We start from the raw sequence: 24,258 nt of genomic DNA on the forward strand, positions 1-24,258 counted from the left end.
ATGTCAAGAGCAACTACTTGTGTTTCACCGAACCTTTCCATTGAATTAGTCCATAAATGGGTAATATAAGCCAGAATATCACCAGTGGATCGACACTGACGGAATCCATACTGGTGATCGTTGATCAGACGGAAGGTTTCTAGGTAGTTTAAGAGTTTCCGGTTAATTGATTTCTCCATTACTTTAGAAAGAGTAGAAGTAATTGCAATGGGACGATAATTGGATGGGAGGGATTTGTCACCCTTTTTAGGAACTGGCTGGATATGAGCAAATTTCTAAGCAGAAGGAAAAACACCTTTGGAATAAGAAAGTGAAAAAAGGCGGCAAAGAATAGGAGTAAGTTCAGGAGCACAGGTTTTGAGAACAAGTGGAGAAATACCATCAGGACCTGGAGCTTTCTTAGCATCAAGATTCATCAAAATCCTTCTGATATCCTTTTGACGGAAGATCACAGAAGGCATTGAATGGAGTGTGTTAGGAATGGTGGGAGGTGTTTTACCAAGATCATTAATACATGAGCTGGAAGAGAAATGGGATGCTAGCAGGTCAGCTTTATCCTTGGCTGAAGTGACAACAGAACCATCAGGTTTGGACAGAGGTGGGAGCAGAGATGGACAAAAGTTGCGGCCAATAGCTTTGGCAAGAGACCAGAATGCTCGGCTACCATTAGGGCAAGAAGCAAGTTTTCTACTCTTAGCCTGTTCAAACTCTAGTTTGGACTGATTAATAACTGCTTTACAATTGTTGCGAGCTTTGGTGTAATCAGAAAATGAAACTGAAGAATTAGAAACAAGCCAATTACGATATGCAACATTCTTCTCTTGGCCAGCCTTAGCATATTTGTTGGAGAACCAAGGTTTAGTTAAAGGACGAGATTTTAAAGTGGAGTGTGGGATAAAGGATTCCATTCCTGCAAGAATAATTTCACTGACACGATCTGAGCAAACGTTGACATCAGAAGTTTTGAAACAGTAATCAGACCAAGGAAAAGAAGAAAAGAAGCAGGTCATCCCATTTTGCATTCTTGTAATGCTAAACAATACGAGGTTGGGAATAGCCATGAGATAAAGGTTCCATTGGAGAAGAGACAATCACCAAGTTGTGATCTGAAGTGCCTAAAGGACCTCTCACTTCGACCGTGTACTTAAAAGGTTGTTTGTGAGAAAAAGATCAAGCGTATTGGCTGTATGATTAGGATTGTCTGGTATTCTTGTAGGCAATCTGTGCTAGGGCATTAGTAATTGCAAAGCCTCAGCATCTCGACCTGCTGGGTCGGTGTAACTAGAAAACGGAAGCCAGCTGGAGTTGTGAACGTTAAAATCACCAAGGAAAATTACCTCACTGTTAGGAAAGTTGGACTGGAGAAAGTCAAGTTGCAAAGACAGGAAGTCAAAGAGCTCCAAGTGATTAGTGGAGTTGGGAGAACGGTAGAGACAACAGATGAATTTGACACAATGAGGTAGAGAGATTTTAAGCCAGAGAAGATCAAAGAGAGGAGATTCCAAATTGCCAAGTCTCTGACAGGGAATATCAGAATGGACATATGCACAAGTACCACCTTTGAGGCGAAAGGAATCATACAGCAAATAATTTGGACATCTGAGATGAGCAGTAGTTGAATCAACTGATAACTGAGATTCAGTCAGAAAAAGTACATGGGGTTTGGAAGACTGCAAGTGGAAATGGACATCGTTGAGATTGGAATTGAGACCACATATATTTGTGAAATGAATTAGGAAGTCCTTGGGAGGTTTAGGTCTTTTCGCAGATAAGCTTGCTCTATTATTTTGACAATTCATGGTGTATTCAATAGTAAGAAAAAGTGGGTGGGACATGCTGTATGAAGTAATGAAATTTTTGGATATGGCGTACATGTGGTAAGAATATACCCAGATCCTTGACATAACGTGGCCTCGACAATGCTCCCTGCATACACACTACTCGGACTCCCTCCAGTCACTATCTGGCAGAGTAGAGGTAGCAAGATTATACACTAGCTGATCCGGAAGCTTCCTAGAGAGTTACCAATAGGTTTGGTCCGGTGTACTATCTAGCGGCCGACCTGCGAACACCGTTTTAGAGCTGTACCCTCAAAATGTAAGGAATATTGGATCTCGCCACGACATTCATCATAACCTCAAAAATCATCAGTCATACTGCATGATGCAAGAGATAGGGAAGGGTTGGCCGGAACTTAGCTCTAGAGACTAAACATGGGTTCCACCACTTCAAGCCTCCAATAAGCAAAGTGGTGGTATTTCACCGGTTGATGAGAGTCATCTACCACCTAGTACTGCATGGTAACATAGAGGGGCGGCGTTTCTCCATGTGGTGTGGGCGCCACACCTCGACCCCTGCTTACGTTGGTTCACACCTGGGTGGTCACCCACCATGTACTTGTGCATGGAGGTTATACCCAGGATTACTAACAGTCCCACCATCGTGAAGGTGCAAGCAGAGGATTTGGCTGTCATAGACTGTCCAGACTTCGCCGAAATTGGGTCCACTTGACTTAAGTGTCACGCGAATATCAGTTCCATCAGCGTTTTAGACTCCCAGGTAGCAAGACCAGCTTGTCTGGCATATCTGAGAGAATGTCTGTGACAATAATGTCTGAGTCTTAATAGGTGGGTATCGTGTGAGCGAGCTTCTCTCTGGATTGGGTGAGGAGCAGATGCAGTTGCCGTGGTTGTGGCACAGGGAAGGTCCTTCTTCTACCGAAGAGGTCTTGTGCGTATTTGGTTAAAGCTTTGTAGCTATATTCCTCTTCAAGTACACAGTCCTCCTGATTTAGTAATACATATTGGGTCTCTGTGATTAGACGGCAGTGTGTCATCATATAATTGACAGTGGTGCATCAGGTGCTCCCACGTTTCTGTCTGTCCACAGTAGCAGAGAGGTGTGTCGCTTAGTCCAAAATCTGATAGCTTCTGTCTGATGGCACCATGGCCGGTGAGCAAGTATGCGGTTAGTAGTCCTGGTGAAAGCCAGAGTGGGTATGTTGTGAATACAGTGTACTTTTGGCACGAATTTTCGGGTAATTGAACCCTTTGACGAATTTTCCCAGCGTGGTTGCCAGGTTTGTTGGAGGTGCAGGGTAAGTCTTTTCTTTTTTGTTTTGGTGTCATTTGTCAGATCTATCATAAAGTTCTGGCAGGTAGCAGTTTGGCCTTTGGAGAATGGTAGAGGAGTCCACATCGAACAACTTCCTGGTCCGGGGAAGGACACCTATGAGGACCTGGAATGTGTGGGTACTGACTGTATTGCAGGCTCTGGATATAGTGAGCAGGATGTATCTTTACATTGTTTCTAGCTTTCTTCTGTTAGTTGTGGTTTTTGCTTTTGGATACCAGACTCCTGATGCATATAGGATGACTGGCAGGAAGATCGTTTTGTGTTAAAGGGCAAGGGTCTTCTTTCTCTTGCCCCAGTCCTTGCAAGTAATTCTTGTGAAGAGAGAAGAATATTTTCTAATTTTGTTCCGGATATAGTTAATGTGGGGGGGGTGAAGGATAAGTTCTTGTCTTATCCTTCACACCAAGATACTTTAACTCTGTTGTTAGTTTGACTGTGGTCCCCTGAACTTTTATTTGGGGAAGCCTCCTGATGTCCAGGGTCCCCCGAAGTAGTATTGAACTTGTCTTTGTTGGGGATATTGTCAGATTGTTTTGACTGGCCCATTGTTGTAAGGCAGCAAGTGGCCGATTTGCAGTGTTTTCTAATTGAGCTCTACTGTCCTCAGCGAGCATCAGGACAAGGTCATCTGCATAGGCTTGTGTCTTGGCATTTCCAAGATTTAGGTTCAGGAAACTGTCCAGGACCACATTCCAGAGAAGTGGGCCCAGGACGGAGCCCTGTGGGCATTCTCTATGGACTGATCTTAAGACTAAGCAGTACAGGGCTGGGACAGTGATGGATCTATTTGAGAGGTAGGTGGTGATGCACTTATAAAGATTGGTTGGCAGGTTAGCCTCCCGGAGCCTGCTGAGGACACTTGGCCACTAGAGGGTGTCAAACGCCATTTCCAGTTCCAGTGCACATGGGGAGAATACTACCCATGCTCCTGTAGAAACATGTGCTGAGAACCGTGAGCCTGCTGATATTTAAGGATGTGCCATATGATAAACCACACTTTTGAAAATGGAGGCGAATGCTTCTGAAAGCTACGGTGTTTTAGCACTTTTATGATCCTATGTTTTATCTATATTGTTTTATTGTAATTTATTCATTGCAGTTTAAAATTTCATATTTTATTGTACAGACAGTTACCTTTTTATCAGTTTTATCTGGCGGAATTATATCTTTTAAGACAGGAGGTGTTCATCTCCTGTCTGAGTAGTTGTTTTTTTTTTTTTTTAGGAGCATTAGCAACTATGGCCATATTGCTCCAGGATATGCGGTGGTCATTCCCTGACCTTTCCGTATCCTCCATATTTGGTCGTGATGGGATCGAATCCCGGTCTAATCAAGAAGCGTGTGCTACGCACTGCTGCTCCTTCCCACCTGGCTACAGAGGCGCCGTCTGAGTAGTTGGAGCTCCGGAGACCACCAGGGGACAGTTCCCAGGGTCTGTCTTTTCCTTTTAATTGCACTGTCAGCCGCTTCTGTAATTAGTTTTGTTATTGCAGTTTGGTGTTGGTCCAGATTTAACCTTTCCGTTTCAACTGCATGGGCAGATGTCCGTAGCGTTTCCTGGAATAAAGGCCAGTCAGTCTTTTCGATGGCGTATCTGAACTGTTTTTGCCTGGGTATCATTGTCCTGGTTATGGATTGGTTTAGGTGGAAGGTGATGGCTCTGTGATCGGAAGTTGTCCCATCTTCAGTAACAGTCCAAGTGGTAATGTCGTCTGCAATAGATCTGGTGGCCAGTGTAATATCTATTGTGGCTTCTCACATTGTGCTGGAAAATGTCGGTAGATTATTAGGTAGGTTTTGGAAGGTGAAGTAGCTGTTTGCAAGGAATTCCTTGAGATGCTTTCTGTTTGTTGCACCACATTGCGTCAGGGTTTCACTATGCCAGGCTGGTGAGCGGCAGTTTGCATCTGCGCCTATGATTATTTTGGTGTTTGGGAAGTCTGTACATATGTTCTGCAGGTAGCTTATGGTTGGTAGGATGTCCTCCCCCGGCCTGAAGCAGAGTGAAACCGCATAAAATTCGCCAAGTGCTGTGACTATGTGGGCACATGCTGCCCAGGGGAGACAGTAATTTGATAGCTTGGTTACCATGTAGTTAAGGTTTCTTATTAGAACCGCTGCCCAAGGGATTTCACCATTTGTTTGAATGATTTTGTAGTTCAGGTGATATTCCCTGACCTCCTTAATGTGAGTGTAGGGCTCCTGTATGAGCAGGATGTCTACATTTTCATCATCAGCTTTTTTGGTTAGCTGTGCAGCAACAGCCTTGGATCTTTGGGCATTTAGCTGTACGAATTTTACTCGGCTGTTGTTGTACTTGTTGTATTGTTTACGGCATTCTGCCATAATACAGTCTTAGTTGGTACATTCTCTTTGCTTTGGTATGCATGGGGCACCTATTGTCTCTGATCGAATGGTCTGCTTGTATTTGTTATGACTTGCAGTTTCTGCATGTTGGAGGTATTTCTTTGTTGGAGCATTCCTTGAATTCGTGACCCTTCTCAGCACAGTGGCCACATGTGGGTAAGGTTTGGGCACTGGTACGCGTAGTGTCTGAAACAGCCACACCTAAAGCACTTGGGGACGGTCACATGCTCATTGTATCAATGACTGCCCCAATTTATAAATACCCTATTGTGTTGGTTTATGGTCCTGCATGCTGCCGGTGAGAGCTCCACCACCTAATTTGTGGCAGTGCCTGATCTGGATTTCGTCTGGTATCTAAGTATTATTAGTGTTGTTGGATTGGCTTCCGGGTGATCTGTTGAAGGTTAATTAAGTAGAGTTTATCCTGAAGAGTTGCTGGTGTCAGTTCTTTGTCCGTATCATATATGTTTATACTGGGCCCTCTCTTCCTTGGGGGCACGGCTTCCAGGCCAAGGGTCTGTATTTTCAGGTTTGCTATTATCTTTTGGGCATCTCCTTTAGTTAGGGTTTCTATTATAACACCAGTGTTTCTTGTTTTATGGACAGATTTAATTCTTGCTGTTTTGAGATCTTCTGCCAGTTTTGTTATTACAGTGTTTTTCACTACCTCGCTTGTGGCGTGCTCTTCTGTGGAGGTTGGTCAGAGGATGACCAGGTTTGAAGTTGGCAACAGTGTTTTACATTTGATTGTCGCTGTAAGTGGTTTGTGTGTGTGTGTGTGTGTGTGTGTGTGTGTGTGTGTGTGTGTGTGTGTGTGTGTGTGTGTGTGTGTGTGTGTGTGTGTGTGTGTGTGTGTTTTGGTCCTCAGTGGTTGGGCATATGTGGGGGCACACTGTGGCATTTGGTTTGTCCCAAATTCCACGTAGCTTGTTGACACGTGGTAGCATTTTCGCATTCAAGATGCATATCCACTAGTATTGTTTCCATTTTGTAGAAGAGGTGACTATTTGGGCCCTGAGGCCAGAGATTACCCATTTTATGAAAATTAGCGGGTCTCGACTACTCAAGTTGTCTATCCAACTGTCTAATAAAGTTTTCAAACTTTACGACCTCCACATATTTTTTTACTTTATGGAAATATAAGAATGATTATCACTACTGATTTGATTATCAGTAGTGATTCTTCTTGCATTAAGAATCTGCAGATACAGGAACCACTAGGTGGCAGTGATCACAGTGTGCTGAAGTGGGATTTACTCAAGGAGGTAACTACCATCAGGGGTAAAGGGAATGGTTATTGCTTTCGTAAAGGCTACTACAATGGTCTAAGACAGTATTTAAATTCTATACAGTGGGACCAACTGATGATGTTACCAACAGCAAACTCAAAATGGGAAGCATTCAAAGAACTTATCTTGAAGCTACTAGGCAGTACATACCAACCAAGAAATATTGTTCAAGGTTCAGGCCTAAATGGATGTCAGATGAAGTAATGAGACATATGGCAGAGAAGAAAAATGCATGGGATACATATAAATTAACATGTGACACAGAAGCCTATGATAGATATAAGCTGATCTGTAACCAAGTTACAAAGGAGGTTAGGCAGGCATAGGCAGATTACGAGAAATCTTTGGCAAGGGATGCAAAGAAAAACAGCAAGGAGTTCTTTACTTATGTAAATTCTAGAAGGAAGGGGATGAATCAGATTGGTCCACTTGATATCGATGGTTCAACTGTTCATGATCCTGCTCAGGTAGCTAACAAACTAAATCAATATTTTGCACCTACATTCACACATGAGGAGTTATTCAGGAAGGGGAATGCCATAGATGAAGCAAACACTGGCAGTGAGCTAGATGATCTTGTAATAATTGAGAGTAAAGTGGAGGAGAAATTGTTCAAGATAAATACAAGAAAGGCAGCTGGGGTGGATGGGATCTATCCAGTTATATTAAAGCAGGCAGCAAAGGAAGTAAGCAATCCATTAGCCATAATTATGAGAGCTTCCTTGGACTCAGGGGAGATACCCACAGACTGGAGATGTGCAAATGTAACCCCAATTCACAAAGGAGGATCAAAGGCTGACACGAGTAATTATAGACCTGTGGGTTTAACTTCTGTTTCAGGAAAATTAATGGAAGCACTGGTTAAAGAAGAACTGCAGGATCATCTTGACAAGAATTCAGTTATAGCTCAGACACAGAATGGTTTTGTTAAGCTAGGATGTAGTCACAAAAGAATTTGATGCAGGGAATAACTTTGATATTATATATTTGGATCTTAGAAAGGCTTTTGATACTGTTGCACATGGAAGACTGCTGCACAAATTGGAGTAGTGTGGCATTGGAGGCAAATTGTTGCTATGGATAAAGGGATGGTTGAGTGGCAGAAGACAGAGAGTAGTAATTAATGGACACTGCTCATCGTGGACTAATGTTATTAGTGGAGTCCCTCAGGGTTCAGTGTTGGGTCCATTGTTGTTTTCTGTATTTATAAATAATATTGATGATGGTATATCAAGCTTAATATCCAAGTTTGCAGACGATACAAAGGTTGGCAGGGTTGTTAAGGACGCTACTGATGCCATGCTGCTGCAACAGGATCTGCGGAAAGGTTGAGCAGATTGGCTGAGAGGTGGCAAATGAAGTTTAACATTGACAAATGTAAAGTACTACATATGGGAAACAGCAACCCCAGAGCAACGTATCAACTCTGTGGTACTACACTGACAGTGAAAGAGAATGAAAAGGACCTGAGGGTAATTGTACAGGCAGATATGAAGTTCTCTGAGCAGTGCAGAATGGCTGCAAGAGTAGCTCATGGTGTCTTGTCAATGATATACAGGAATTTTTCTAGTAGGGATAAGAAGGTGATTATTCCCTTGTATAAGGCAATGGTCGGGCCGCACCTTGAGTACTGTGTACAGGTCTGGATGCGTCATTTCAAGAAGGATGTAGAGCTGTTGGAACAAGTACAGAGAAGGGCAACAAGGTTAGCGAATGGAACGATGGGTTGCTCTTATGAAGAAAGGCTTAAGTTTTGCAAATTACAGTGTCTGGAGACTAGGCACCGGCGAGGTGTACAAAGCCTTGAATGGTTTGAGCATGCTCAATGCTGATGGGATACTGCCCCTTGCTCAGAATAATCACCTGAGAGGGCATAAATTCAAATTGAGGAAAGACAGATGTAGGATAGATGTGCGGAAATTTGCCTTTAGCCAGTAGGCAGTTGGTTGGTAGAACAGACTTTCATCCCTTGTTGTGGAAGTTGATAGCCTAAATAAATTTAAGGCTCAGCTGGAAAGGTATTTCGAATGAACGGAGGGGTGAAGTGGAAGGGCTTTTTTTTTTTTTTTGGCTGATGCTGCATAAGCTTGCTTTCTTGCATCATATGCCTCTATTAATGCTAATGGGTAAATGACCCTTAATTTCATTTCAAGTTTTCTTTTTTTAAATTTGGTATTTAATTGTTTGGTTTCCAGGTATTTAGCTGTTGTTGCTGTTGTTGTTGTTGTTATTATTTGGTTTTTAGGAGCATTAGCAACTAAGGCCATATTGCTCGGGGGATACGCAATGGTCATTCTCTGACCTTTCTGCATCCTCCATATTCGGTAGTCATCGGCTCAAACCCCAGTCTAATCAAGAAGCGTGTGCTACGCACTACTGCTCCTGTCCACCTGGCTACAGAGGCACCCAGGTAGTTAGCACCCGTTTTAGCATTAGTAGAAGCATAATGTAAGAAATCAAGTTTATATAGCATTAGCCAAAAATAAAAAAACTTTCCCATTTCTCCATTCCATTCCATTCATTCAAAATGTTTGTCGAGTTCTGCCTTGAATTTATTTAAGCTATCGACTTCCACAACAACAGAAGGAAGTTTGTTCTAGCAATCAATTACCCGCTGGCTAAAGGCAAATTTCCGCATATCTATTCGACAACTATCTTTCCACAATTTCACTTTATGCCCCCTCAGGTTTGTAATTGAGCAAGAGGAAGAATTCTGAATACTATCAGCATTGAGCCTGCTCGAGCCATTCAAAGCCTTATACACCTCAATCAGATCGCCTCGCAGATGCCTAGTCTCCAGATGCTGCAATTTGCAGAACTTAAGCCTTTCTTCGTAAGAGCACCCCTTTGTTCCCCTCACCAGTTTTGTTGCCCTTCTCTGTACTCATTCTAGCAACTCTACATCCTTCCTAAAATGAGGCTTCCAGACCTGTACGCAGTACTGAAGGTTTGGAATGACCACTGGCTTATACGAGGGAATAATCACCTCCTTATCCCTGCTTGCAAAATTCCTGTATATCATTGACCTACTCCATGACCTACTGTAGCGACCTGTCTGCACTGTTCAGAAAACGTCATATCTGACTGCACAATTATCCCCCTCCCATCTCTTTCATTCTCGATTACACTGAGTGTAACACCGTATAGTTGGTACATTTTTCTGGGGTTACAGCTATCCATATGCAGTATGTTGCATTTGCCAATGTTAAACTTCAGTTACCACTTCTCAGCCAATCTGCCCAACTTTTTCAGATCCTGTTGCAGCACCATACTGTCATTACTGTTATTAATAACCCTGCTAACCTTTGTATCATCTGCAAGCTTTGACATTAAGCTTGATATACCTTCATCCACATCACTGATAAATATACAAAACAATGAACCCAACATTGAATCAATGGATTCCAAATGTGTCCATTGATTACCACTCTCTGTCTTCTCCCACTCAAGCATCCTTTTATCCATTGTCGCAATTTGCCTTCAATGCCATACTGCTCAAATTTGTACAGTAGTCTTCCACATGCAATAGTATCAAAAGACAGAAGTTGAACTAACAGGTCTAATTATTCATGTCACTCTTTGATTCCCCCCCCCTTGTGAATTGGAGATACATTTGCACATCTTCAGTCCATGGGAACTTCCCCTGAGTCCAAGGATGCTCTCATAATTATGGCTTTAATATAACTGGATAGATCCCATCCACACCAGGTGCCTTTCTTATGTTTAACTTCAACAATTTCTCCTCCACCTTGCTCTCAGTTATTACAAAATCATTTAACTCCCTGTTAGAGTTTGATAAACATCTGGCCCTGTCCTCTCTGAATAGGTTGATTGGGTTAAATGGAAGTTTATTGACACAAGGGCAACTAAGGCCAAATTGTGCCTGTCACTGTAATTCTGCCAATGATTTTTTTTTTTACAGTCATATATCAGATATGTTCATATAATGAATTTGTTTTAAAAAATTAAATAAATCGGATAAATTTGCGTCATCACTGAGAATATGTTTCATCTCTAATGAATTGTTTTGGGTTAAAACCAATTTAAAATTTGTTAATTGAGCAGCAAGATTGTAGGGACTCTCGAGGAAAATGTGTTTTACCGTAAGTGGGGGGGGGAAACAATGACAACAGTGTGGAGGTTGGTTCATCACCTGTCAACAAGTGGAGGTGGGTGAGATGGGAATGCCCAATGTGTGCCCTTGCAAGGACAACCTCTTCTCGTCTGTTTAATCGTGAACTAGATTTCCAGTATTGTGGCTTTTTCTTTATTTCGAAAAGTTTATTATGGGTCTGTTGCTGCCATACTGATGCCCACTGATCAATACATAACTGTTTTATGATGAGTTTGCAGTCCATATAAGGAATCGAGGCAAGTGAAGACATGGGAGTTGACTGGATTTTTTTGCTGCTTGATCTGCTTTCTCATTTCCCTGGATTCCAGCAGAACCTTACCTCTGTGTTATGCTCTGTGAGATTAATTAACTGTGCTCTGATTTCTTTCAGAAAAGGATGAGAGTTCGGACATTTATGTTGTAAAGAAGTTATAGATTATTATTATTATTGGTATAGATTATTATCTTTTCATTAGATCTGTTGTTGAGGTGTTCGATAGCCATTTTTATTGCATGGAGTTCAGCGGTGTAAATATTTGTTTTGTTTGTTTGTTTGTTTCTTATTTGGAGCATTGGCAACTAAGGCCATATTGCTCCGGGATATGCGGTGGTCATTCCTTGACCTTTCCGCATCCTCCGTATTTGGTGGTGACGGACTCGAACCTCGGTCTAATCAAGAAGTGTGTGCTATGCACTGCTGCTTCCCACCTGGCTACGGAGGTGCCTGGTGTAAATATTGCAACTTGGAAAAAGTTTTTCAGAGATTGAACAAGTGAGAAGAATTACTGTAGCACCTACATCTGTATCAGATTTGGATCCATCAGTATATATTTGCAGACAGTGTGTGTTTGCTGATGCATGAGTTGAATGTAGCTGCTGTATATTTTGATTGTCCAATGTGCCTGTTTTCCCCACTTTTGAAAAATTTCATCAGATAAAGGTTTGAAAGTGGACCACGGAGGCTCCATTTCTCCAGTGTTTGGGTGGATATTATCTAGTAGGACACTCCAATTCTGTGCAACATCCTTCAATCTGATTCCAGCAGGTTTATTTTCATTTGGTTTATTTCTGTAGAAATTTTGGAAAGATGGAGTAAACATGTAAGACCAGATGGGATGTGAGAGCATACTCCGAAGTTTGGCTGCATACGTAAGCAGCAGCATCTGTCTCCGAAAAAATAATGGAGGTTTATGTGCATCAATATAAAGACTCTGGTGGCGACATTCGGAAGGCACCTAGAGCTATTCTAAGTGCATTGTTTGAATGGTATTTAGGGACTGTAATGCTGATGTTCTAGCTGAGTCATATACGGGTGCACAATAGTCTAGTCTGGATCGGATTATAGTTTTATACAGGTGAAGAAGGGAGTGTCGGTCAGCTCCCAATGACATCGCAGAAAGCACTCTAAGGATATTCATTTTCTTCATACAAATAGTTCATACATGCAGTATGTGTTTCAGGAAGTTTAATTTCTTATCCAATATTAAATCTAAGAATCTAATATTGTCATTGACTGGAATAGCACCTGGGAAATGAATCTCGGATTCATTTCCCAGGCGCAATTCAGGATCAGGGTGCAGTTTTCACTTCTTGCAGAAGTGTATAGCAAGAGTTTTCTGTGGTGACAGTCTGTAACAGCCATGTGTGTATTTTATTTATTGATAGTTGGAGTTGCCTTTCAACAGAGTACATATTTTGTGAGTGACTGGATATAGTGAGGTCATTGGCATAAAGATAAGTTTCTACTGAATTCGGGATGGTTGTTGTTAGAGTGTATTCTAACTGCAAAGAGTGTGTCACTGAGGACTGACCCTTGTAGAAGTAGTAGTGGCATGTGATGCAAGAAAGCAAGTGTATGAGTTTATGCAACATCAGCCAAAAAAAAAAAAAAAAAAAAATCACACCATTCCCTCCAAATACCTGTCCAGTTCCTCCTTAAATTTATTTAACCTATCATCTTCCACAATGACAGATGGAAGTTTGTTCCAGCAATTAACCACCCGCTGGCTAAAGGCAAATTTCCGCACATCTATTCTACATCTGTCTTTTCTTAATTTGAATTTATGCCCCCTTAGGTTCGTAATCTGAACAAGTGGAAGGATCCCATCAGAATTCAGCATGCTCAACCCATTCAAGGCCTTATGGGACTCCCTCCTATATGGAGATTTTGGAGAGTGTACCTCGATAACGGACCTGGAAATTTCGATATTCGAGAAAGCTCTGAATTAATACTGGTAAATGTCCTCTTAGTCCTAGGGCATGTAGGTCACAAAGGATGCCATGACACCATGTGGTTTCAAAGGCTTTCTCTATATCTAAGCTAACTATAACCAAATGTTCATTTTTTATGAATGTATTTCGCACATTTGCCTCAGCCTTTATCATAAGGTCTAAGGTAGATCTGTTTTTACGAAATCCAAACTGATCGTTGTTCACAGTAGTTTGAGTTTCCAGATACCAGGTGAGGCGACTATGTACCATTTTTTCCAGAGTCTTACCTAAGCAGCTAGTAAGTGAGATTGGTCTATAATTATGCGGCTCTGATTGGTCTTTCCTGGTTTTGGAATGGGTAGAACTACAGAATGTCGCAAGGATAGGAGAAAGTAATTTGCGACAAATATTTGGTTGTAAAGTTTAAGGAGAGAGTAACAAGTTCTCTCATTCAGATTCTTTAACATTAGGTAGTATATGCCGTCTGGATAAGGTGCACTATTGGCTGATTTTTTTAAAGATTCTTCTAATTTTGTTTGTTTGTTTGTTTTGTTATTTGGTTTTTAGGAGCATTAGCAACTAAGGCCATATTGCTCCGGGGATATGCGGTGGTCATTCCCTGACCTTTCCGCATCCTCCGTATTTGGTGGTGACGGGCTCGAACCCCGGTCTAATCAAGAAGCGTGTGCTATGCACTGCTGCTCCTTCCCACCTGGCTATGGAGGCGCCATTCTTCTAATTCTTACATGGTTAGTGGTTCATTATAACAGAGGGCTGACTTTGTTCAGAAATTGATTTTGTATTTTCAGATGTTGATTTGGCTTTTAGGAAAGTTGGATCATATGCGGTTGATGCAGAATGGTGAGCAAAAGATTCCACGAGGACGTTTGCAATGTCCTTGGGAAGGGTTATCTCCTGTCCTTTGTAGACAATGATTTAGGAAGGAATTGATGGAACTTTCCAGTAAGGCTTCTTATTTTCCGCCAGGTTAGTCCTGCACTTGTGTCTTTAGTGACAGATGAGGCAAAACGAATCCAAGATTCATTTTTAGCTTTTCGGCAGATGTAACGGGTATGGGCGTTATGTTTCTTGTAGATAATGAGATTGGCAGTGGTTGGATTCTTTCAAAACCGATTCCATGCCTTGTTCTTTTCTCTATTAGCAGTGTTACATGCAGAATTCCTCCAGTAGTTTTTGTGTTTGGATCCTTTATTTGAAGTTTGAGGAGTGGCAATAGCAGCAGCTGCCAACATCTGGTCTATAATGTGTTTAACAGCATCATCTATGGAGTGATGCTGGATAATATCATCATCTAGTGTAATGCTGGATGCATATTTATTCCAATCAACTTTCGAGAATTTCCATTTAGTTTGACCGCTTACTGGTAAGTTTCTTCTTGTGCAGAGCTTAAAGATTAGAGGAAAATGGTCACTATTTAATAGGTTGTTTGAAACTCTCCAATTAAAGTCTGGAAATAATGTGGATGGGCATGTCATAAGGTCTATAGCAGAGGTTGAGCCTGTTGGAAAATGGACATAGGTATGGGAGCCTGTGTTAAGCAGCGTGAGATTATGCTTAACAAGAAAAGCCTCTATCGTTCATCCCCGGTTGTCTGTCTGTAAAGATCCCCATAACTGGTGATGCACAATAAAATCACCCAACATGCAGAAAGGAGAGGGTAGTTGTAGGATAAAATCATCAGTTACTGAGCAGTTCTGATTTTGTGAGATATATATGGATACAAGAGTAAGCATTATTGCCAAGAGCAAGGTGTACTGCAACTACCTCTAAAGTGGTTAGTACAAGAATGCGTCTGGATGGGATTTTACTGTCAATGAATATAGCTACACCACCATGTGACCCATGGGTAGTGATCCTGTCTTGCCTGAACAAGGTATAGTTTTTAACTGAAAGTGTCACTTGTGGAGAGAGATTCGTTTCATGTAGACAGATACCTACTGGATGATGCTGATTTAACAAATCATGAATATAGTCTATGTTGCTACGAAGGCCCCTACAATTCCATTGAATCAACTGATCCATTATTTAGCTTTTACAGTAGAAAGTATTTCTGACAGTTTTTTGGAGCCAATCTGTTTATGACGTTCCAATTTTATTTTATCTTTTCTTGGGAAAGTGGGTCGTGCAGTATCCATGTCTTCATCAGCATGTATTTCTAAGATGGTTTCATCATTGTTAGTGGTGTCATCGGTTTCCATATCTGTGGTTAGTTTTTTGCAGTTTAAGATTTCTCAGACTCTCAGTATCTGAACGTGATGGAATAATAGTTGGCAGTACGGTGACTGGGGTATTATTTGCTTGGTCTTTTACTTGTTCTTTAGGAGACTCCTGCAGCCTCGTTAGAACAGCTCGAGCCCAGTCGGAAATAGAGGCAGCTGGTGGTATGGACACTTCAGTTTGAGTTCCTTCCGATTTGTATTTTTGTGTTGCAGCTGCATATGACAGTTTCAGTACTGTGAGCAAAACTTGTTTCCTTGCTTCTTGATAAGTCACTTTGTTTTCTATTTTGTATTTCTGTATCTTTCCTGTTTTCCAGGTTTCATAGACTTTTCAGTAAGCTGGATGGCTACTCTTACAGTTTGGACATATTGGTGTTTGTGCTGGGCAGTCTGTGTGTGTGTGTGTGTTCCTTGGATCCACAGTTGGAGCACACTGAAACCCCTCTAGACACTGTTTGAGCATGGCCAAATTTTTGGCACTTGAAGCACCTGAGAGGATTGGGGATATAAGGTCGGATATGGCAGTTCAGATATCCAGCCTTAACTGTATCTGGAAGGATTGGTGTTGAAAAGGACAGTATAAAACTGCGTGTCAGAACCAGTTCACCGTCTTTTTTGATTTTAATTCGCTTTGCCTGTACAACTTTTTGGTCTTGTAGCTCTTGACACTAATTCCTCTTCAGTAACATTTATTAAGTCCCACTCAGACAGCACTCCTTTGGATGAATTTATGGTGGCATGTGGAATTACTGTGACTGGAGTATCTGCAAATTTTGAGATTCTCAGTAGGGCTTCAGAGTGCCTACTATTCATAGTCTCTATAAGTAGATCTCTGGAGCAGAGTGTTTTCACCATTTTAGGTGGTCCAGCAGCATTCTTGAGACATTTCTGGATAAAAATGGAGAAAGTGCACCTATCGGTTTACTTGTTTGGGAATGTATTTATAAGAAACAGAGGTGATTCCTTTTTGGATCCTTCTGTTCTTTGTCTCTTAGGATGGGAAGTGTCAAAGTCAGTTTAGTCTGTCCTTGAACAGGTGGAGGCATGAGGCTCAACAGAGGGATAATGGTCATCATGATCCATGTTAGCTCCTTTTAGCACTTGGCAGACAACCTTTTCTGCAAAGGTTACTGGCCCCGCCATGGGGAGGCAGAAGCAGTGCCGCTAGAGTGACCAAGTGGTGTAGGCTAGTTTGTTAGTTTTAAGGAAAGAAAAAAAGGAAGGTGGTTTTCCTTTCTGTAACTTACTTACAATTCGTAAGAGTAAGTTAACAATAAATTACTTTAAACGAAAGAAAAACTTTCCAAATTAACAAAAACTGTCGCAGTGAGAAAACGCTCTATATATAGCTCAGAGAATCGCTTGATCACAATGAAGCTTGGCACCTGGGGCCTCTCTGAATAGCTCCTCATGTGTGAATGCAGATGCAAAATACTCATTTAGTTCAGCAGCTATTCTAAGAATGATCGTCTACAGTCAAACCAATGATATCAAGTGGACCAATCTGATTCTGTTCCTTGCTTTTATAGTTTATATAAGTAAAGTTTTTCTTTGAATCCTTTGCCAAAGATTTTTCATAGACTGCCTTCACTTGCTTAACCTCCTTTGTGACTTGATTACAGACTATATTCACACGTATATTCACAAATATACGTGGTCTCAATTCTAATCTCAACGATGTCCATTTCCACTTGCAGTCTGCCAAACCCCATGTACTTTTTCTGACAGAATCTCAGTTATCGGTTGATTCAACTACTGCTCATCTCAGATGCCCAAATTATTCGTTGTATGATTCCTTTCGCCTCAAAGGTGGTACTTGTGCATATATCTGTTCCGATATTCCCTGGCAGAGCCTTGTTAATTTGGAATCTCCTAATTTTGATCTTCTCTGGCTTAAAATCTCTCTACCTCATTGTGTCAAATTCATCTGTTATCTCTACTGTTCTCCCAACTCCACTAATCACTTGGAGCTCTTTGACTTCATTTCTTTACAACTTGACTTTCTCCAGTCCAACTTTCCTAACAGTGAGGTAATTTTCCTTCTTGATTTTAGTGTTCACAACTCCAGCTGGTTTCCGTTTTCTAATCACACCAACCCAGCTGGTTGAAATGCTGAGGCTTTTGCAATTACTAACGACCTTGCACAGATTGTTCATTAACCTACAAGAATACTGGACAATCTTAATCATACAGCCAACACGTTTGATATTTTTCTCACAAATAACCCTTCTAAGTACACGGTCGAAGTGGGAGGTCCTTTAGGCACTTCAGATCACAACTTGGTGATTGTCTCTTCTCCAATGGAGCTTTTATCTAATGGCTATTCCCAACCTCGTGTTGTTTGGCATTACAAGAATGCAAAATGGGATGACCTGCAAGATTTCTTTTCTTCTTTTCCTTGGTTGGATTAGTGTTTCAAAACTTCTGATGTCAACTTTTGGTCAGGTCGTGTCAGTGAAATCATTCTTGTAGAAATGGAATCCTTTATCCCAACAGTCCACTTTCAAATCTAAATTTTTTTTTTAATCTAAAATCTTTTTTTTTTTAGATAAATTTTTTTATCTAAACCTTGGTTTTCCAATAAATGTGCTAAGGTTGTTCAAGAGAAGAATGTTGCATATCGTAATTGGCTTGTTTATAATTCTTCAGTTTCATTTTCTTCATACACCAAAGCTTGCAAAATTTGTAAAGCAGTTATTAATCAGTCCAAACTAGAGTATGAACAGGATAAGAGTAGAAAACTTGCTTCTTGCCATAATGGTAGCCGAACATTCTGGTCACTTCCAAAGCTACTGGCCGCAACTTTTGCCCATCTCTGCTCCCACCTCTGTCCAAACCAGACGGTTCTGTTGTCACTTCAGTCAAGGATAAAGCTGACCTGCTAGCATCCCATTTTTCTTCCAACTCATATATTAATGATCTTGGTAAAACGCCTCTCACCATTCCCAACACTCTTCATTCAATGCCTATTGTGGCCTTCCGTCAAAAGGATGTCAGAAGGATTTTGACGAATCTTGATGCTAAGAAAACTCCAGGTCCTGATGGTATTTCTCCACTTGTTCTTAAAACCTGTGCTCCTGAACTTACTCCTATTCTTTGCAGTCTTTTTTCACTTTCTTATTCCAGAGGTTTTTTTTTCCTTCTGCTTGGAAATTTGCTCATATCTAGCCAGTTCCTAAAAAGGGTGACAAATCCCACCCATCCAATTATCGTCCCATTGAAATTACTTCTATTCTTTCTAAGGTAATGGAGAAATCAATTAACCGCCAACTTTTAAACTACCTAGAAACCTGCCGTCTGATCAACGATCGCCAGTATGGATTCCGTCAGTGTCGATCCACTGGTTATATTCTGGATTATGTTACCCATTTATGGACTAATTCAATGGAAAGGTTTGGTGAAACACAAGTAGTTGCTCTTGATATCTCAAAGACTTTCAATCGTTTTTGGCATAAAGGTCTTCTAAACAAGCTTCCATCTTATGGTTTGCCAACTGTTTTTAGTAATTGGTTATCCAGTTTTCTCTCTGATCGCTCACTGAGGGTGATGGCAGATGGCTCTCTGTCTTCTAACTTCTCCACTAATGGTGGTGTTCCCCAAGGTTCAGTTCTTTCCTCCCCATTTTCCTCTTGTATATAAATGACCTTCCATCGACTGGAAATCCTATCCATAGTTTTGCCAATGAATGCACATTGCATTCCACTTTCCATTTTGAAAAACCCTGCCCTGCTCAATCAGCTTCAACTTCTCGAAAATCTGCTACCAATTCCTTAAATGCTGATCTTAAGGTAATTCTCCAGTGGGGCAAAGACAGCTTAGTTGATTTCAACCCTTCTAAAACTCAGTCTTGTCTTATATCTCACAAAAAGGATTCTTCTGCTCTTATGCTTATCTTTAGTGACACTCCAATTTCTAGGCAAAATGATATATATCTTTTGGGGATTACCCTGACTTCTAATCTCTCTTGGCACAAGCACATTACAAATATTGCTTCCTTTGCATCTAAAAAACTTTGTTTTCTCTTTCACTCTTGGTATTACTTTTCTTCCAAACAGCTTCTCACTCTGTATAAATCACAAATCAGCCCTGCCATGGAATATTGTTCCCACATCTGGGGTGGTGCCCCCAAAACCTCTCTCAGGCTTCTTGATTCCATTCAGAAGAGGGCAGTTAGGTTAATTAATGATTCATCTCTAACAGAGTCTCTCCACTCGCTGTCTCATAGCTGCACTGTTTCTGGTGCATCCCTCTTCTACAGAGACTTCCACGGGCACTGTTCTTCTGAATTCGCTTCTATAATTCCCACTCTCTCTTTCACAACAATCCAAACACGTGCTGCCACCAGCCAACATCCATTTACTGTCCAACTTCAAACTCACAGAACCAATTTTCATCTTCCTCTTTTATTCATTCAACTGCCATTTTTTGGAACAACCTTCCTTCATACATATTTCCTGAAAATTACAGTCTACAAAAGTTCAAGTTCAATGTCAACAAATATCTTCTTTCGTCTTCTCAACCTCAAACCCAAGCACGGTATTAAGTACTATAGGTTCTAATACCTCTCGTGTTTGGGGTTTACTTAAAAAAAAAAAAAGACTACTTTATATCGACCATAGGCTTCTGTGTCAACTGATAATTTATATGCATCCCATGTATTTTTCTTCTATGCCTCATTAGTCTCATTAGTTGATCTGACCTCCATGTGGGCCTAAACCTAGAATACTATTTCTTAGTTGGAACAAAAAGCCTGGTAACTTCCAAGATTACTTTCTTGAATGCTTCCCATTTAGAATATGCTGTTGGTGACATCACCAGTTGGTTCAACTGTAAGAGTTGCTTGTTGTATTTAGCTAAAATCTTCAAGAGACATAAAAGTGTTTAATTTGAGAAGCAGCTTCTATTCAAAATTACAACACTAAAACAGAATTATACCATGTCCCTCTGTTTTTCTCTAGCATGCCGTATTTTACTTCTTAGCCATTGTGATCTTGCAGCAACAAAGGCCACATGAGCAGGAATATGTTCTTCATCCTTAAAAATAAAAAATAAAAAATAAACATTAAAAAAGAAAAACTGATTAATATATGTATATTAAAAAGAAATATATGCTTTGTCGAAATATTTGACAAACAACTTCATTCATTTATTCATAAATTTTTACAATTACACATTATCTTTGCATATTTTTCAGTGTTACTCTGATTTCATTAAAGTAGGCCAATCCAAACCATATATGCTGTATTTCTTGTTTGTTTGTTATTTGGATTTTAGGAGCATTAGCAACTAAGGCCATATTGCTCCGGGATATGCAGTGGTCATTCCCTGACCTTTCCGCTTCCTCCGTATTTGGTGGTGACAGGCTCAAACCCCGGTCTAATCAAGAAGCGTGTGCTATGCACTGCTGCTCCTTCCCAACTAGCTACAGAGGCGCCCTGTATTTCTTATGTTAATATATGCATGAAACAAACACAGTGTGTTACATTTCAGGCATTTTTATCATTTAAATTAATTGAATTTTTTTTTATTTCTGTGGTTAATACTAATAAACTAAACACTACAAGGCATAATATGTTACGGATTGGTAATACACTATAAAAATAACATTGAAATCACCAAAATTTATCTGTAATAAAAACTACGAAAGTAGTATGAATGGCATCAATTTAATTGTATCTCATATTGTGACTATTCCTTCACAACAAGTTACCATGTAATGCACTACTTAGAATAACTAACGCTTCACCACTCAGACGGCACCGTTTCAAGGCTAGTTGGCCTATCATCGATTTTCAAACTATGAAAGCAGTATGAATTAGCCATTCGTACTGCTATTTCACTGCTATTTTTATACTGTATTACCAGTATAAAAATAGCAAATACACTGCATTACCACGCTTTGTAGCATTTAGTTTATTAGTATTACTACTATATACACCAACTGGCATCTCTCATATTCTGGAATTATACTTCACAACTGGGTTGGCATGATTACAACACTGGGGTATACCTACCCACCCACCAATGATAGCCAACTAGCCTTGAAACAGTGCCGTCTGAGTGGTATCGCCTGAGAATAAGTAACAATAGTCTTCTCTACTGGTGAAGCATTAGTTATTCTAAGTAGTGCAATACATGGTAACTCATTGTGAAGGAATAGTCACAATATGAGATACAATTAAATGCCATTCATACTACTTTTGTAGTTTTTATTACAGATAAATTATGATGATGTCACTGCTATTTTTATTCTGTGGTTAATAGAATTGAAAAGTAAATAACTAATTATCTTGTTACCAAGAAGTAACTGATATTGTAAAATACTGCAAACATGGTGTGAAAAATATTCCCACCATGTTTGTATTACTTTATAACATCGACAGTGCACAAAATGCAACATATTTCAGGTTCTGTGATTTATTAATTAAACAAATCAAAATATACTATGTACACTGATTACTTATTTGATAGTATGAACCAGAGCTATAATGCTCAATACGTTCTATGTTGATATCAATATTTGTAAAAGAATAAGAGAAGTTTACCTCAATATGTTACGTAGAGGCGAAAGTGTTCTACATATCATATTGAGGTAAACTTCTCTTATTCTTTTACAAAAAATGATTACTTATGTTCAGATAAAAGTACAGGTACATGGATAAGCACTAATGCCATTAAATAATTGAACATTATGTGATTGTTGCATATTTATTGATATAATTAAAACTATTATGGCATTGAAATTATTTGAGTAATAACCTATAATACGTGCAATAGCTAAACTATAAATTGGGTTTATAATAGCATGTCTAATGCATCTATTACTTACATTTATGGGCACTCAACAGGGAACCTTGTTAATCTTTGTATCTGCAATAACTTAGTCTTCAACGGTAATTTGGTTTACAGCAAATACTGGGAACATCTATGGGCAGTCCTGCTTCATGTATCACTGTTGAGTGCCCATCAATGTATAAAGGCCGTAATCGTAATCAGCATGTGATAAATTTTAAATATTAATAATATTAATCTGGTATTCATTTTGTTAATGTTAGTTTTAAAATCCCTTTTACCCTTCTTCACTATTACCCTTAGCAGCATATAAGTAATTGGTGTATCAGACATGCTAGTACATGAACACAATTTATAGTTTAGCTATGGCATATTAGTATTATCAATGGCCACATGGTGCAAGGAAGCCTATGGCTTATGCTGCACCAGCCAAAAAAAAAAAAAAAAAATTAATAATAATAATAATATAAAATAAAAAATAAAAATATAACAATTAATAAGAGAAAAAAAAGAAATAGACAACCTAAGCGTTTTCCTCCTACTGTAGGTAATTATCCAGCTGACCTTTGAATTTCCCCAAACTGTCAGCCTCTACAACCCATATAGGTAACTTATTCCAGTAATTTATAACTCGCTGGCTAAAATAAAACTTCAGGCAATCCAGTCTAAACATCTCCCCCACATAACTTGAAATTATGGCCCCTAGTTCTAGAATCATCATTTATAACCGTGAAAATTTCATCCCCATTTATTTCATTTATGCCTCTCACAGCTTTAAACACCTCAATCAAGTCTCCTCTACGATACCTAGTTTCCAAGCTCTTCAACACACATATTCGAAGTCTTCCCTCAATATGGACGCCCTTTTGCCAATCTCACCAGGTGATTTACCGATCTTTGGAACCTTTCAACAAGCACAATGTCTTTCTTTGGATGCAGTCTCCACACTTGAACACAGTATTCCAAGTGTGGTTATAGCCTTATATAATGGGATTATGACATCATTATCTCTACTAGCAATTGTTTGATAAATCATTGATAGGACACCATGGGCCTTCCTTGCAACCAGTCTACAATGCTCTGAGAACTTCATGTCTGACCGTATCCATAACACCCAAGTCCCTTTCCTCTACTACTTGATTTATTTAGTTCAACTCCACAAAGTATATAAGTTATTTTGGGGTTACCGTTCTCCAGATGCAATACTTACATTTTGCTGGATTAAAGCATAGCTGCCATTTTTCTTGACAATCACTGAAGTCTATCTAGGTCACCCTGAAGAAGCTCTGATTGGCAGTGAGAATTAACTACTCGGCCAATTCACATCATTTGCAAATTTAGATATCACACCCTCTATCCCTTCATTGATGTCAAGTATGAAAATCAAAAACAACAGTGGTCCCAATACTGAACCCTGGGAAACCCCACTTCTTACACCAATCTAATCTGAGGAATAACCATTTATCACAACCCTCTGCCTTCTGCCCTGAAGCCATCCAGCTGTCCATCTAAGGATTTTCCTAGTGATTCTAACCTGTTTCAGCTTATAAATAACCACTCATTTGAGACTGAGTCAAATGCTTCGCTGAAATCCAAATAAACAATGTCAAAATTATTCCCTAAGTCCAGCTCTTGAGTGACCCTGTCAAAATAGCTAACCAGATTAGTTAAACATGATTTTCCCTTTACAAAACCATGCTGAGTATCCTTCTGAGTTGCATTTCTATCTAAATGATCCTGAATTCCACTCTTCATCATTGTCTCCATGATTTTCCCTACTACTGAAGTTAGACTAACCAGCCAGTAATTTCCCACTTCACTCTTAGAACTTCCCTTATGTATTGGAGACACGCTGGCACTTTTACAATCCAACAGAATCTCTCCCGAGTCCAATGATGCTCTCATAATTAGCTCCAATAATTCAATGCACTCACTTGCTGCCTTCCTTAAGATTATAGGGCAGGGGTAGCGAACCCATGGCACGTGTACCCAAAGTTGGCACTCATACAAATTTTTTTGTGCAAGCGGAATTCAGAGCGTCCCAAAAAATTCAAACTTCATAAAGTGATTTGTTTGAAGTCTGAGTAGTGAGACATAACGACGAAATTCT

The 24,258-nt window shown here is 40.0% G+C and overlaps 1 protein-coding gene across 5 annotated transcripts in view; it reads right to left on the reverse strand.

The window, feature by feature from the left end:
• Lztr1 (Leucine zipper like transcription regulator 1) overlaps nucleotides 1-24,258 on the reverse strand; it is a 609,234-nt gene that overhangs the window by 221,262 nt on the left and 363,714 nt on the right. For all 5 annotated transcript variants that reach the window (XM_090374223.1, XM_090374222.1, XM_090374224.1 and 2 more), the window contains one exon: nucleotides 20,292-20,390. In XM_090374223.1, the coding sequence (XP_090230349.1) occupies nucleotides 20,292-20,390 (99 nt within the window). The remainder of the gene's footprint in view (nucleotides 1-20,291; nucleotides 20,391-24,258) is intronic.

This window comes from Mastigoproctus giganteus, chromosome 5, assembly GCF_048544385.1.
Source record: "Mastigoproctus giganteus isolate SK-2022 chromosome 5, ASM4854438v1, whole genome shotgun sequence".
Taxonomy (NCBI): domain Eukaryota; kingdom Metazoa; phylum Arthropoda; class Arachnida; order Uropygi; family Thelyphonidae; genus Mastigoproctus; species Mastigoproctus giganteus.